The sequence below is a fragment of the Corythoichthys intestinalis genome, chromosome 4, assembly GCF_030265065.1.
Source record: "Corythoichthys intestinalis isolate RoL2023-P3 chromosome 4, ASM3026506v1, whole genome shotgun sequence".
Taxonomy (NCBI): Eukaryota; Metazoa; Chordata; class Actinopteri; order Syngnathiformes; family Syngnathidae; genus Corythoichthys; species Corythoichthys intestinalis.
Genome location: NC_080398.1, coordinates 11,183,565 through 11,199,506, shown reverse-complemented (window position 1 = coordinate 11,199,506; position 15,942 = coordinate 11,183,565). Strand labels below are relative to the sequence as shown.

The 15,942-nt window shown below is 37.9% G+C and overlaps 1 protein-coding gene across 7 annotated transcripts in view; it reads right to left on the bottom strand.

Annotated features, from left to right (window-relative positions):
- LOC130915476 (focal adhesion kinase 1-like) overlaps positions 1–15,942 on the bottom strand; it is a 74,879-nt gene that overhangs the window by 43,512 nt on the left and 15,425 nt on the right. For all 7 annotated transcript variants that reach the window (XM_057835540.1, XM_057835541.1, XM_057835535.1 and 4 more), the window contains 11 exons: positions 9,240–9,526; positions 8,997–9,163; positions 4,490–4,577; positions 4,215–4,294; positions 4,070–4,132; positions 3,933–3,987; positions 3,385–3,525; positions 1,919–1,996; positions 1,523–1,630; positions 992–1,109; positions 718–748 (listed from right to left, as the gene is read on the bottom strand). In XM_057835540.1, coding sequence (XP_057691523.1) covers positions 718–748; positions 992–1,109; positions 1,523–1,630; positions 1,919–1,996; positions 3,385–3,525; positions 3,933–3,987; positions 4,070–4,132; positions 4,215–4,294; positions 4,490–4,577; positions 8,997–9,163; positions 9,240–9,482 — 1,172 coding nt within the window. In that variant the 5' untranslated portion in view covers positions 9,483–9,526. The remainder of the gene's footprint in view (positions 1–717; positions 749–991; positions 1,110–1,522; positions 1,631–1,918; positions 1,997–3,384; positions 3,526–3,932; positions 3,988–4,069; positions 4,133–4,214; positions 4,295–4,489; positions 4,578–8,996; positions 9,164–9,239; positions 9,527–15,942) is intronic.

Sequence of the window (15,942 nt, the reverse complement as noted above, 5' to 3'; positions counted from 1 at the left end):
ATAAGCATAGTGTGTACATCCATGAATTGGTCGACAATAGGGCCGTGGAATGTCGATCTCGGCCGGCGGTCCTCCTACGTTTGCCAGTCTTTATAAATTAAGGTGACAATTCTTATTGTGGTAACATCGCCAAAGAAATCGCCAGCTTCGTCAGGTTTGTAATAATTTATTCCATCAATTTGTGCAACACTGACGCCAGCATCAAAACAGGAAAATAGATATCGGTAAAATAGAACCGCGCTGTCTTGCTCACTGTCACATCAGCCCCGCGGTGCATTTAGGTACAGCAAAAAAAGTCCGCCACATTAGAACCCAATTCGTTACATTGTTACATGTATTATTATTACTATTATTATATTTTTATTATTCTGATTTTTATTCATAATCTATTTGTTTTGCTCTTTGTAATTACTATTTGCAATAGTAACAGCAGAATTTATCAAGGATTAAGTGTAGGTTTTTGGGTTGTGGAACGAATTAATGGAATTCTAATGTATTCTTATGGGAAAATCCTGTTCGACATTCGACCATTTTGACTTACAAACAAGGTCCTGGAACCAATTAACTTCGTATGTAGAGGTACCACTGTAGTTTTTGGATTTTTCCTGTGAATATTAGAATCAAATGATATTTTTTAATTGCTAATTTGTTATAAATTGCAGCCATATTTTGCACAGCAGCTTAAATGAACTCTTATACAGTTGGTTCCATACTTACTTTGGGATGGATGGTAGCGCTCTGTCACCCTCTGCAAGAAAAAAACAGTCACAGTTCCAAGTGCTAGAAAGTTATTTTTAGAAAAATCCAAACACAGAAAGGGTATTCAAAGTGGCAAGCTTTCCCAGTCAAAAGTAAATTATTTACTTAGCTGACTGCATTGTTGTATTACAGTATATTGATACGATTCAAACATGTACACACACATTCTTAATTTATCTGAACACAAGACAACTGCTGCAGTGGCAATAATGGAAGAGGGAGTGTGCCCTACCCTTATGGACTCTGATGATGAAGGAGTGACTCGTTGAGGAGAAGAGTCGACAGTAACCATCAATCAAGTCAGCCATATTTTCTGCTGTTGTCAGCGATGCTGTAGTGACTGTGAGAGGCTGCACATACCGACATAAGAAACAAACAATCTGACAAGCAGTGCATTAAATAATATATTATTTTGCAAGAGTATAAATCCAGACATAATTTTTTTTCTCCCGTGTGGAAAAAAAGATTCTGATGTAATACGGAAATGTTTTTCCACTCGCACATTGTTCTGCAGCACGCCCACCATTGACAAACACATTCTGACATTGCCTACATCTTTACAGTCACTATGAGTTAAATTGAAAAATAAGGATTCACAGGCATGTGATGGTGCTGACACGCATAGGTTACACAACAATTCTGATGACTTTATCGCCATTCTACTAAAACACATAAATCCATTATTTGACTATTTCATCATGACAACATGAATTACAGTATTGTGTGTGTGTTTGTGTGTACATGTAGGAAAATATATTGTCACCTCTGGAGCTCCTGCTACGTTGAGCAGCAACATCCCTTTCCTGTCCTTTTCCTCTAAAGGTGAATACTGGATGGACTGAACCTGGTTGAAGTTAGCTAAGTGGGTAGGCTGGAGACATGAACATAAATCAAAATTAATTATCATTAAGTATATTATGAAACATCAAAATAGAAAAAAAAATGTTAACTGTACATTTAAGAGACATCAGTAGGGGGCAGTTTAATAAACTAAGGCACTAAAACCAAGAGTGATAAATTTACACTGACCTTGAATTTTACAACATAGCGATAAAGCACATAACACAAATTAAATATGCTATATATAACTTCGAACTATGGTATAACTTCATATTGACTCCCAATCGAGAGTCATGTCAAAGCTGTTGATAATTCTTACCGTTGAGCCCTTGTCTGTGAGGTAGCTGATTCCTTCCTCTGGTCCGATTGCTAACTCGACTGATATTACCCAGCTAGACTGAAAAGACAGAAGAAAAAAAGCACACTATAACCTTTCTACATTTTCTTTTTCCATCCATTCTCTATATTATATCACCCCTAACTAATCTGTTGCCTGAAGATACTGGCGCAGCAGGACAAAAAGCGAAAAACATTTAAGATAATAATACAGTGGTACCTCTACATACGAAGTTAATTAATTCCAGGGCCCTGTTTGTAAATCGAAATGGTCGTATGTCGAGTAGGATTTTCCCATAAGAATACATTATAATCCCATTAATTCGCTCCACAACCTGAAAACATAAACTAAATCCTTAATAAATGCTACTGATACTGTTGCAAATAAAAATTACACAGAGCAAAACAAATAAATTATGAATAACAAATCGGAATAATAATACAATGATAGTAATAATAATAATACCTGTAATTATGTAACGAATGGGGTTCTGATGTGGCGGATGTGTTTTGAGTGGTGTACCTGAACGCACCGCGTGGCTGACTTGACAGAGTAAGGGAGGGAGGAGAAGAACTTTTAACTTTCACTTTATTCAGCTGGGGCGTACAATAGGCATGTTGTGTTGCACAAGTTCTGAAATAAATGATTAAAAACCTGACGAAGCTAGGTTTTTTTTGGCAATGTTACCACAATAATTATTGTCATCTTAACTTATAAAGAATCGTGAACGGAGGTCGGAGGAGGACTGTCGAGATTCTAGACATTCTACTGCTATATTGTCAAGTCAGTTCATGGACACGCCCACCATGCTCATATTTTTGTATCATTTCCAGCTTCATTTCAATGGTAAGCTTCACCTTTTTTTTTTTTTTCGCCACCTGCAATAACATTCCTGGAATCCATGTTCAAGAAAATCCGCTGTGCGTCAGTCTTACGGGAAAACAAAGTAACTGCGGCACTGTCATAAATTGTCGTATTTTGAGAATGTCGTCGGATGTAGAAACAAATGGCGAGTCAAATTTTACACCGGATGTCGAAAAGATCATGTGTCGAGGTACCACTGTAATTAAAAAAAAATGTTCTGATTTGTTTGACACTGTCAACAATATATTTTTAAATTTGGCTTTACTGATCAGACATCCATTATATTATTCTTGGCCCTGTTTAAGAAGACTTACTTTTTATCAAATCACTGTAAAGTTATAGTTGAACAGTTATATTGTTGAATTAACACCTCTCTCCCAGCTTCATGAGAAGTAGGACGAATGGAAATAGTTTACCCTGACCTTGTTTGGTTCTAGTAAGTCATTAACATGATATCATTCCAACTGAGAGCTACATAAATTCCAGGATTCCACCAGAATGACAAGATACAGCTGGGAAAACTGTGAATGACCTTCACAACTCCTTTCAACAGTGAACATGTATAAAATGAATGTTTGCCCTACCCCTAATGCACATTTGAAGCACTCCTTGTCGAAGTGATAGATGGGAGAGATGATTTCAAAAAACTTGTGGATGCTCTGCTCATCGTTGAGGTTGGCAAACTGCTTAAAGGTCTGCTGGATATGCTTACGAAGAGTCTTCGCCTGAAAAAAAATAACTATCAGAAACTGGTCCCTTGAAATACGGTAGACTGCTGCAGAGTAACACCGTATCCAAATTTCACCGCTTCATTTTTTTCAATGCACATATCTCTTCTCAGAACTGCAGGAGAGCTGGAACCTTTCCCTGATGACATAAGACGAAAGACTGATGACACCCTGGAATGGTCTTCAGTCAATCTGAACCGCTGCTAAGAGCACGTACTTGAGATGAGTGAACATCTCCACGCAGGCTGTCTTTGTGCGACTGAGAATGTGTTCAGTTTTATTCTAGATAATCAAGTATCCAAACATCAAATATCCATTGTGTCGACATTTATTCAAACAAACAGAAGGTGAAATGGCTTCAACGAAGGACATTTCTGCTGTTGAAACCATTGTGTTGATTTTACCTTCAGAGAGTCTAGCAAGCTTTTGGGGAAGAACCTTCTCAAACCAACATCTTTCCTAAAACAAACAACAGCAGCAAAAGAATTGAAAATGATTAAATATTCTTGCAAATCCGACAATGTAATCAAATGAATTTTACTCTAGAAGTTCATAGTTGGACTTCTTGTCAAGGGCATTTCCTGGCATATCTCTGAAGAACCGCCTGTATAGTTGAGAGATGATGGTGGTTAGAATCAACAGGAACCAAGTAAAAAATAACATTTGTGTGAATACTGTTGTCTCACCTTATTTCGAGACAGCCTAGTTTTAAAGCAACTTCTTGATCCACTTGATCGGCGATATGTTGCATGTAGTCACTCTTTACCTGATGAAATCGAGTGTGACAGCACAGCTTTCAAATTTGACACGTCTGTATTAAAGGTAATGATTTAAGACAGGAGGAAAAGTGTTGTAACAAAGGCTTTGTTGGCCTCAGACCCAATTCACTGAAGTATTTAAAATACTGTATTTTAGTTTAACTAATATCTGCTTCCTCTTACTGTATATTGTGCTGCCATACCTGATGATAGAGATAGTTGAGCGAGGGTTTGTCTTCTGAGAAATGACTGAGGTAACCTTTAGGGAAATAGCGCATCCGCAGGTCATACCTGAAAATTGAAAGAGAAAGTTAATGACTGTAAAGAATTTACAGACTTTTACAAGGAGAATGACTCACTGCAACATCATGACTCAGACAATGGCCTTCCTTGTGTAACATATTGTCTTTTATTTACAGAAGAGATACTCTATTTTACAGCACCATTGTGCAAACTCTTTATGTAGAAAAGCCACTCTTAACTAAAATGGTATGTGCTATCCTAAACTGCAGACAGAACACATTAAAAAATATATCTAATATATATTTTACAAGGGTTATTAAATTGAATTCAACAAATTAATGCTTGATTTAAAGAACAAGACAAGATTTTGATCAAGTGCATCACAGGTGAAAATAATCTTGTTTAATAATTTGAAGAAAAACTGATTTTTTTCTGCTGTATAAAAATGGAGAAAAATGTCAACAAAAGCCAGCATTTCCAGAAAGTAATTGCTGTTTTTTTTTTTTTTTTTTTTTTTTAAAGTCAGAACTGTTTTAGCTAATCAAATGTGAGTATAGAGAGATAGTCTGCCATTGCTCGTAATGTCACTTGTACTCACAATTCCCTAGGCTCTTGCATTGGTGATGTTGTGTTTTGTGTCAGATGTGGATGTGCATTAAAAAGTGTCTGTGTTCATTATTAGCCCCATAGACTCCTCGCTCAAATTATCTTGAGTTAGAAACACATTCGGACACATTGAGGCTAGCAGTCCGTAAGTTTAACTTTAGTGCAAAGGAGAATGGAAATAAATAACGTTAATTTCGTCACAAAATGGCTCCAGCCTGAGCGGTGTCATTTTCTGTTTTAACATTTTCTCATTGAGTATCCTAATCTCAAAGCAATGAATTAATTTTAGTATATTTAAGAACATCCAGAAGAAGAGAATGTGGTTTAAAATTTTATGACAGTGTAATGATGTTTAAATCTATTAGGCATAATGCAACTCTCGTATAAGAAGCTCAACTGGCAGTGTTGATTATAACCTACAGTAGTACTGCAATAGTACTGCAACTGATACAAAGCAGCAACTACAATGGAGGGAATTGGGTCAGGAGAGTTGTGAGTAGGGATGCTACAAGCATACAAACTGATGAGAGAGAAAAAAAATCAAGGCTGAGAACAAAATGAATAAAAAAACCTTGTTCAATAATGAATGTAGCAAAAGGTGGCAAGAGGATAAAGATAAAATAGACATGTATAAAAACAGAGCCAGAGAAAAACAATAATGTGTGACGGAAAAAAGGATGAGGAGTAAGATCAAAGTAGAAAATGTTAAGCGCGGCTACATGAGACGGATGGGGAAAAATAAGCGAAGGGAGATAGAGAGGAGTGTGATAGAGTCAGTCTATCCCTTGGGCTGCTACTGCTGCCTCCGTTCTAACAATAGCTCAGCAGCAGTAGCTCCTTTGGGCTTGCAACTCTGCCACCCTCTGAGGCACGACTCCTCTGCTTCATGTTAGCAAAGTGAGCAACTTCTTCATTGAAAATTCATTCCAACAATGACTGCAACACATTCAGTGAAAAATAATGTCGAATGTATGTGTTGGTTTAAAAGTAGGCATGGCATGACATTTTTCCACCCCTGAAAGAACTTTACATTAGCAGAAACACATTAGGTCACTTGCTGAAAACACAACGGATTTAAAACCAACAAAAAAAAGTACAGTAAAGTGTTTTGGCATTTCAGACAGTGTGACGAAGCTAATAATCCCCTTAGTATCTACATAGTACAAACAGAGAAGCGAAGAGAAAAAATACCTAGAGGGTGTATATGACAATCAACTCAACTCCCAAGGCCAAACTATACACAATATTAGGTCCACGTTAACAATACGAGCATTTCTTAATACTTTTAAGAAAACGAAAATTACAACAATTTTTACTTTTTTTTTTTTTTTTTTTTTTTTTTTGACAGCCCCAAAACAATCCTTGAGAGTTTTTAAATGTTGTGCACACACACAACTACAGACGTTGTACATGCTCAACATAGGGTACAGTAAGTACTAGAGTTGGCCGACATTGATAATATCGGCTGATAAAAGCATTTTAAAATTATATCAAATAATATCGACATTGGTTTTTCATTTTTGGTTTTGGGCCTTTACGGATGTTGCCTTCAAAGTGAATATAGAAGCCTTCTGCCTTTACACAAGGGCTGGTCACAGCTTAGCATAGGAATGATGCTTATTGATATAGTGGTGCAATCAATAAAGACACTTTTTCCATTAATTCATTTGAAGTTGTTCTGTTTTTTTTTTTTCCCACAGATTTTTTATTTGGAAAACCTTGAAGTTGTTACATTTATCATTATTAAAGCATCCAGTGGGTCATCATAATACACTCAGCCATAATATGTTAAGTCCACGACCGCATATATTGGTATTGGTTTGATATCGGTATCAGATTTTTAGAATAGGAAGAATGCTATATTTAAAACGCAAGGCTGCATGACGTCACCATCATAAACTGGAGGTGGGTCAACATAGAAGCGCCCTCGAATACGACCCATGTTAGTACTGCTTGTTCTGCCGGTAATCTTTCAAAAAAGAACAAGTCGAGTAAACACTGCTGCTATGGAACTTGTAGAAACAAATCTAGACATTACCACATATGAAGGATGTTTTCTTCATACGTTTCCCCAAGCCAAAAAAATGGAAAAAAAGGAAAAAATGTAAACAATGGATCAACTTGTGCGGACATCCAAAAGACCAGTTTAAGGCCAGCAAGGTGAAGCGGTTCACCTCCATATGCAGTAAACATTTTGTTGGGGGCAATGGTCCAACAGAGGACGGAGGGGTAAGCCATTTTGATATTTTTACTTATTTTTTTAGCGTGGCGTTTTGCTGTGCTGCTTCTGTCTGACAATGAATGACCTGAAAAAAATTAAAATGATATCTGACTGCCACTGTTGTTACCTTTACTGTTGTAAAGAAACAACTTTAGTAAGGGGGAAGTGTAAATAAATTAATTAAATTAAGATGTATTATTAATGAAAAAATTAAAAGTGTCTGTTGGCTGTCACTGAGTAGCTATCGCAACACAAAAATACCAATATAAGGTACCCCCAAGAACGGTCAGAGACATAAGACAACCAGAGGCTGTAATACAAAAGAAAGAGAGGGCATATGGTGGTAAAGGATAGATTGTTGAAATAGGAGAACGTCATTGTCAGTGGCGTAAGGCACTGCACACAAGAAAAAAGTGTTGATTAAAAAAAGCTACCTCTGGGTCAGGATCGGCTCTTATTCCTGTCTTTTTGAGCCCTCGACACTCAAGCCATCTCTTTAACTGAACATTTGTATGTCCTTCCACATCTTTACTAGTGAATTTGGCACCAGGAACATCATTTTCGGACGGAATTGGTAGGTATAGCTCCGTAAACATCTCGTTCGTACACTATTTACATGCATTTAGCATTAGGGACAAACACGAGCTTGACCCGCCTAGCAACAGTTGCTAACGCCATGAATATTAATGAGCAAAAGTGACGTGTTGCGTGCTGTATGCCATTGGACAATATCTGAATATCAGTTAAAAAGTAATTATCTCTAGTTAGTAATTAACTCTAGTAAATACCCAACATAAGGGTAAAGACTGAAAATGTAGATTATTTTTGTGACATAAATGTATTTAAAATTTTCTAGTTCGTCTATCAGTGGAAATAAAAACAGAGGAGCAATAGGAAAAGTAGGAATTTGTCATTTTAATGGGTTGCAAAGCAGTGTGGGGACGTGTAGTGTGATCCTGATCTACCAGTCGATCACAATACTAGTGTGGGTGGATCGCGTCATCCCAAAAAAAAAAAAAAAAGGCCAAAATAAGGCTTGATTATGTTTTATTGTCCAATATTGCTGCTGAGCTTTGTAGCCCTTCACCCCATAAAAAACAAAAAGTATTCAAAAAAATAAAACATAAAAAAAGGCCGAAAAAAGGCTGGGGACCTTAAGAGTTAATAATGTTTTGTTGTGCAATATTGCTGTTGACCTTTGTAGTCGCGAATAAAGTTTAATTGAATTGAGTTAAAAAAAAAAAAAAAAAAAAAAAAAAAGACATCAGGCCGACCACCCATCCCATCACTTGATTGATACACAGGACAGCCAGTCAAATGACGTCTGATTTATTTTTAATCCACACTAAGGTAACTGCATGCTGAACCAACCAATCTAAGTGTAGCAAAGCTAACAAGCTAGTAGCTAGCAACGTACATTGCTACTGAGTACTGAGCTATCAATCCCCCCTCCCCCTTAAAAATAAAAAGAGGTTGTCTCCTTGAAAAGTAAAATTTGGAGGAAAAAAATGTGAGCACCCCTGGTGTAGGGCATATTTGGGCTTTAAACTATTAATATTATGCCCATTAGTCATACATTTTTTCTCTTTGTGGTGAAAATCGTGAGGTTCACTGTTTAGAAGAATTAATTGAAATTGTACCTCCACTCCTCCTGTGGATGCTGTTTCTCATATTTCTCCCTGACATGACAAACTCCCAAGTCAGGATGTAACCAATGTCGTGCGTCTGTGTGCAGATGGGTTAAACGCAGGCCAAGTGAAGTGACGCAGCGCAATTTGTGGATTTCGGCTATCTTCTGAATGACTCCCTGTTGAAACATACAAGAAAAACGTGAGGCCCAGATTGAGATGATGACCGACTAAAAATTCCAAATTATAACTTACCCTGACATCAGTAGCATCTCCATGTCTGATATTACTTGCCCAGGTGCTTGGTTCACTATTTGTCTCAAAGTAATGGAAGATCTTCAGAACCCTGTCCATAGAACCTGGAGTCCGCTCAAGACCACCAGCAGATCCGCTGGTACCGACACCAGTACCACCGGAAACCCCAGAGCGGGATTTCACTCCACACCCAGTTGTTGTGGAGTGATTGAGGTTGGGCTCCAAGTAGGAAGACGTTGCCATGCCTGACTCAGATGTTCTGACTCGGGCTAGCTGGCCGTCATACTCTACAGAAAAACAAGAAGAAAGGTGAAAATAACTTCATCTGACGAAATTTTATTAATATATAAACATCTGGACATTGAGTATGAATTGGTTATTTCAGGCATAAAGTATATTCTCTCACCCTGCATCACATATGCGATTTTAGATAAAGATACACAATAATATCGGCTGCCGATAATTATCGGCCGATAATGGCAATTATGACGTCACACAGATAATACAGATAATAAAAAAATCAACCGATAATGCAATCCGATAATTATATACTTGATTTAGCCTCCAAATGTGCGCAACCAAGCAGTTTTCTCCACTTCTTCACTGCCGCCTGCTCAACCCCTCCCCTCTCTGAAGCCCCTGTGGGAGGAGGGGTTTAGGAGTACAGCGTCATAGAGGAGGCGGTGTTACACATCAGTGTTGAGGCGCTCTCACTAGCGTGCGTTGCTTTTCCCGTGTGTGAAATGAAATAAAAGACGTTCTCGCCATCTACAAAACAGTTCCTCAAGGCCTAAAGAAAGCGTCCTCTTTGAACACCACGAGCACTAACCCAGCAGCCATTTAAAACTGCATCACAATGATTTTTGGAACGAATATGCTGCTGCTAGCACGAATGCTAAAGCTATTGTTAACAAATAAACTATAAAGGAAGCTACGGGGCTTGTGACGATACAGAGACGCTGCGGTCCTCCCGGAGTCGGGGTGTTTGGGAATGCAGCCCAAAGCGAGTGGTAAACTCCCATCTATGGCTAAACACCTGACGAGATCGATAGTTGACAAGTAGCTGTCTTCCGACGGAGCCCGCCGGTCCGGCAGGCCGCCGCCTCGCCCTAGGCGGGTAGAGCACGAGAGCAGAGCCATGCACCGAATGCGCCGCAGCGAGCCGGCCGGGGCGGGCGGATATACGGTACGAACTTTGCTGCCGCCGCCACTCCGGTTCAAGACAGAGGCCTGGCGCGGGTGCTAATTTGGCAGCCGGGCGGACTGAAGGGCACAGGCGGGAGGAAATTCCCGAAATGACCCGATAGCCAAACCCCTGGATGAAAAAATAATGCAGTTTATACGACCACGATTCTTCGTGAAAGACATGTCGATCACATCAGTTTTACCACGGACATTTACACAGGTGATGTCAACAAACCATGTTTATCATGACGGCACAGTGGTTAGTTGATAATTGTAACATGCACCAAACGACACAAAGAAGTCATCCAGTCAGTAATGCATTCAGTACGCTTTAAATTTATGACGTCTTAATCAGATCATTCTTCTTAAATCTAGTCAAATAATTTTCCCCATCTTGTTTGAGTGTTGAAGACTAGTTGAATGCACCAGATTATTCCACTTACTTGAACTAAATATTGCAATTTGTTCTTATTAAGCCCAAACATCTAAAAAAAAAAAAAAAAAAAGGTCATTTTTCACCTAAATCAAGAAAAAATTGCTTTCAAATAATGTTTTGAACCATACATATTCTTGAATAAAGAACATTTCTGACATTTATGACAGGATTATGTATAATAATTTATTGCTTAAAATAAGGCTGTTAATCTTATTTTCAGCTGGCCATTTTTCTTCAAGAAATCTGAGTGAAATATCCTTGAAGTGCTGGCAGTTAATTTAACTTATTTCCAATAGATTTACACTGAAAACAAGGGACTTTAACTAGTCTTAAGGAGCTGTGTTTTTGCTGTGTAGTAATGTCATACTTTAGGAATGGCATGCTTTTAAAGACATTTTTGTGTAACTTATGTATTTACTCTGTAAGTAATTGTTGCCAAAAGTTTACCATTACACAATGTCAGACAATCTGTCTTTATTTAGATGTTGGAATTTACTACTACTACTACTACTACTTGTTCACATTTGATGTTGGAAAAAAAAAGAGCAATATTATTTTTGCACAGCAATATTTTCTCTTGTGTATACTTCAAAATTTTACATAAATCTTTAATAAAATTATCGGCTTGACATTATCGGTTATCGGTTGGAACGAGGAGGAAATTATCGGTTATCGGTATCGGCTGAAAAATGCATTATCGTGCATCACTAATTTTAGAAATTAGAAAAGGACATACCACGCAACCCAAACATTAAATTGGTGAATTATTTAAGCCTTAAAATATGTTGAAAGTAACTGCGTGACACAATCCATTACTGAAATATCAGTGCGATTGCGCTGTGCAGTCAATCAAAGAATACTCCTGATCATATTTACATTTTGCGTCTACTCCTTTCACTTTATGTTCAATTAAAATACAGAGCAAAACAGGTTACTGCAGAATGTAGAATAACAATAAAAACAGATAATGGGGGAGTTAAGAATGTAAAGGTAATCAAATTCACTAATTCGAGATATGAAGAATGTTGAATTACTAGGAATGATTGTCCACACCTTACTGTAATGTAACTTCAGGTGGATGTTGAGGGTGATGCTTCATATAATCAATTGTAATGAGATTGAAGCCCTGACAATTTGCCAAAGGCAAATATCCTGATTCATTAAAGGCATAGTACCATAAACGCGTTTGGACAAGCACTCAAACACATAGAACACACACTACGCGACTACATGTTTGTGTGTATATTACATAAGCTATGAGATGGCAAGTCAGAAAATGAGTCAACAGCAACCCTTAAAAAACACTGACACAAGGTCCTTTTAGAGAGACCTAATAGACCCACAGTTCCACATAAATCAGGTGATTTTAAGTAAATGAATTCTGAACCACGAGGAAACGTTGAGGTCCAAAACTCAGACAGAGTGGATGTGTTTCGTGAGTAAAGGACACACTGTGCTCTTCCAAAGCATTTCCTCCATGCACACCTGCGAGACAGCAAAGGTGGCACGTTAAATCTGGCTTTGACAGCCCGATGGGCTTGAAGGACATGATAGAAATGTCGAGGACAATCTGGCGCTCAATGACCTTTCCAAACCTTTTCATGGTAACTGAAGCAGAAAAAGTAGTGTTGTGTTTAACAAAAGCAAATTGTGTAATTCTCTGGAAGGAAGATTCACACACTATCAACTTCCACAAATTATGTGTTATTGCGGGTATTATTTAAAAAATATATATTTTGTTCTAAATTTAAACCTTGCATACTTTATATCCTTTCCTCTTTCACATTGCATTTTGTGAATGTTTAAACTGGCATTAGTTATCATCACTGAAGTTGAACAATACAATGAATTTTGAGCATCCTCAGGCAACAGTAGAACTGCGACCTAAGCAGACATGTTAAACTTGTAAACTCTGTATGTAATCCATTATTTTAGTTTTTCACAGTACCTGATTAAAAAAAAAAAAAGATCTGTATTAAGTCCTACTAGTTTATTTTGATGGGAAAAAATCTATTCTCAGAGGAGAACTTAATAACATTAAATAGCAAATCAAAATGACATACTCCACATTTCCAAATCTACCTATTTTCTGCTAGTCAAACTTGTGTCGATTTAGTTAGTAATTTAGCAGTAAAATCCGGTTTGGATGGCCATTATTTCTTTCTAACATAATGAAAAGCAATTGACTTTACAGGTTTAGGAACCTTTACCATGTGAGTCTATTACAAACAGTAGCACAACAAATGTTATTTAAGAGAGTTATTTAAACAGTCAGTCTTTTTCATATATCAGACATTTGTAAAAATAACTGGCAAAATTAGAGTGGAATCTCTCAAATCCAACAACATAATGCAAAAGAAAGGTCGATTTTAGAGATGTCCCCTATCCGATCACGTGACTGGAAATCGGTCCATTTTTCAGAGGATCGGAATCTTGAGAAAAGGATTCATTAAAAAAAAATATATACAGTGCCTTGCGAAAGTATTCGGCCCCCTTGAATCTTGCAACCTTTCGCCATATTTCAGGCTTCAAACATAAAGATATGAAATTTAATTTTTTTGTCAAGAATCGACAACAAGTGGGACACAATCGTGAAGTGGAACAACATTTGTTGGATAATTTAAACTTTTTTAACAAATAAAAAACTGAAAAGTGAGGCGTGCAATATTATTCGGCCCCTTTACTTTCAGTGCAGCAAACTCACTCCAGAAGTTCAGTGAGGATCTCTGAATGATCCAATGTTGTCCTAAATGACCGATGATGATAAATAGAATCCACCTGTGTGTAATCAAGTCTCCGTATAAATGCACCTGCTCTGTGATAGTCTCAGGGTTCCGTTTAAAGTGCAGAGAGCATTATGAAAACCAAGGAACACACCAGGCAGGTCCGAGATACTGTTGTGGAGAAGTTTAAAGCCGGATTTGGATACAAAAAGATTTCCCAAGCTTTAAACATCTCAAGGAGCAATGTGCAAGCCATCATATTGAAATGGAAGGAGCATCAGACCACTGCAAATCTACCAAGACCCGGCCGTCCTTCCAAAATTTCTTCTCAAACAAGGAGAAAACTGATCAGAGATGCAGCCAAGAGGCCCATGATCACTCTGGATGAACTGCAGAGATCTACAGCTGAGGTGGGAGAGTCTGTCCATAGGACAACAATCAGTCGTACACTGCACAAATCTGGCCTTTATGGAAGAAGGGCAAGAAGAAAGCCATTTCTCAAAGATATCTATAAAAAGTCTCGTTTAAAGTTTGCCACAAGCCACCTGGGAGACACACCAAACATGTGGAAGTAGGTGCTCTGGTCAGCTGAAACCAAAATTGAACTTTTTGGCCACAATGCAAAACGATATGTTTGGCGTAAAAGCAACACAGCTCATCACCCTGAACACACCATCCCCACTGTCAAACATGGTGGTGGCAGCATCATGGTTTGGGCCTGCTTTTCTTCAGCAGGGACAGGGAAGATGGTTAAAATTGACGGGAAGATGGATGCAGCCAAATACAGGAACATTCTGGAAGAAAACCTGTTGGTATCTGCACAAGACCCGAGACTGGGACGGAGATTTATCTTCCAACAGGACAATGATCCAAAACATAAAGCCAAATCTACAATGGAATGGTTCAAAAATAAACGTATCCAGGTGTTAGAATTGCCAAGTCAAAGTCCAGACCTGAATCCAATCGAGAATCTGTGGAAAGAGCTGAAGACTGCTGTTCACAAACACTCTCCATCCAACCTCACCGAGCTCGAGCTGTTTTGCAAGGAAGAATGGGCAAGAATGTCAGTCTCTCGATGTGCAAAACTGATAGAAACATACCCCAAGCGACTTGCAGCTGTAATTGGAGTAAAAGGTGGCGCTACAAAGTATTAACGCAAGGGGGCCGAATAATATTGCACGCCCCACTTTTCAGTTTTTTATTTGTTAAAAAAGTTTAAATTATCCAATAAATTTTGTTCCACTTCACGATTGTGTCCCACTTGTTGTTGACTCTTGACAAAAAATTAAAATTTTATATCTTTATGTTTGAAGCCTGAAATGTGGCGAAAGGTTGCAAGGTTCAAGGGGGCCGAATACTTTTGCAAGGCATTGTATAAACATTTTTTGGAACACACAGGGTGTTCCAAAATGTTTGACCCCATTTCGGGCCAATAATTTTGACAAGTTTCGTTGGAATGACCTAAAATTTTCACAGCTTGTGTAGAAACGTTTCAAGTTTTTGTGTGTAACGTTTGGCATTTCTATGTTTTCAGGTTAAGAAATTCCGTTCATTTCAGAAGAAAAGGCATTTTGCGTGTATGCTGGGACTCAGTCACCGAAGACAGTGCAGCGTGCCTTCTTCACAAATTTTGCAAAGAAGGCACCAACTAAACAACAAATCTGAGAATTACAGCTGCACTGGAAACTCTTACCGAAGACATACTACAACGAGTTTGGCACGAGCTCGAATACCGACTTGACGAGTCACAGGCGGTGCTCATATTGAACATTTATGAAAATCTGTCATAAAACCAACAAATATTTGTACTTTTCTTTGTAAATTTAACCAATAAAACGTATGACCTTCAACATAAAGTGTATTTAGTTTCATTAATATCCATCAAGTAGTTTCTGAGATATAGGCATTTAGAATGGGGTTAACTGTTTTGAACAACCTGTATATATGCACAGTGGTATGAAAAGGTATCTGACCCTTTTGGAATTTCTCACATTTCTGCATAAAATTACCATCAAATGTGATCTGATCTTTGTCAAAATCACACAAATGAAAATACAGTGTCTACTTTAACTAAAACCACCCGGACATAAATAGGATTTCATATTTCAATGAGGAAAGCATGCAAACAATGACAGAATGGGGAAAATAAATAAGTGAACCTTATGCCTAGGGAGACTTAAAGAGCAATTGAAACCAATTTTTAACAAACATTTTAAGTCAGGTGTGTTCCCATCACTGATGAGTGGTTTAAAGCTACCCTTTCCACTATAAAACACACCTAGTAAGAAATGTCTTGATGAGAAGCATTGTCTGATGTGCATCATCGCTCGGTCAAGATAGCTGTCTGAAGACCTGCGAT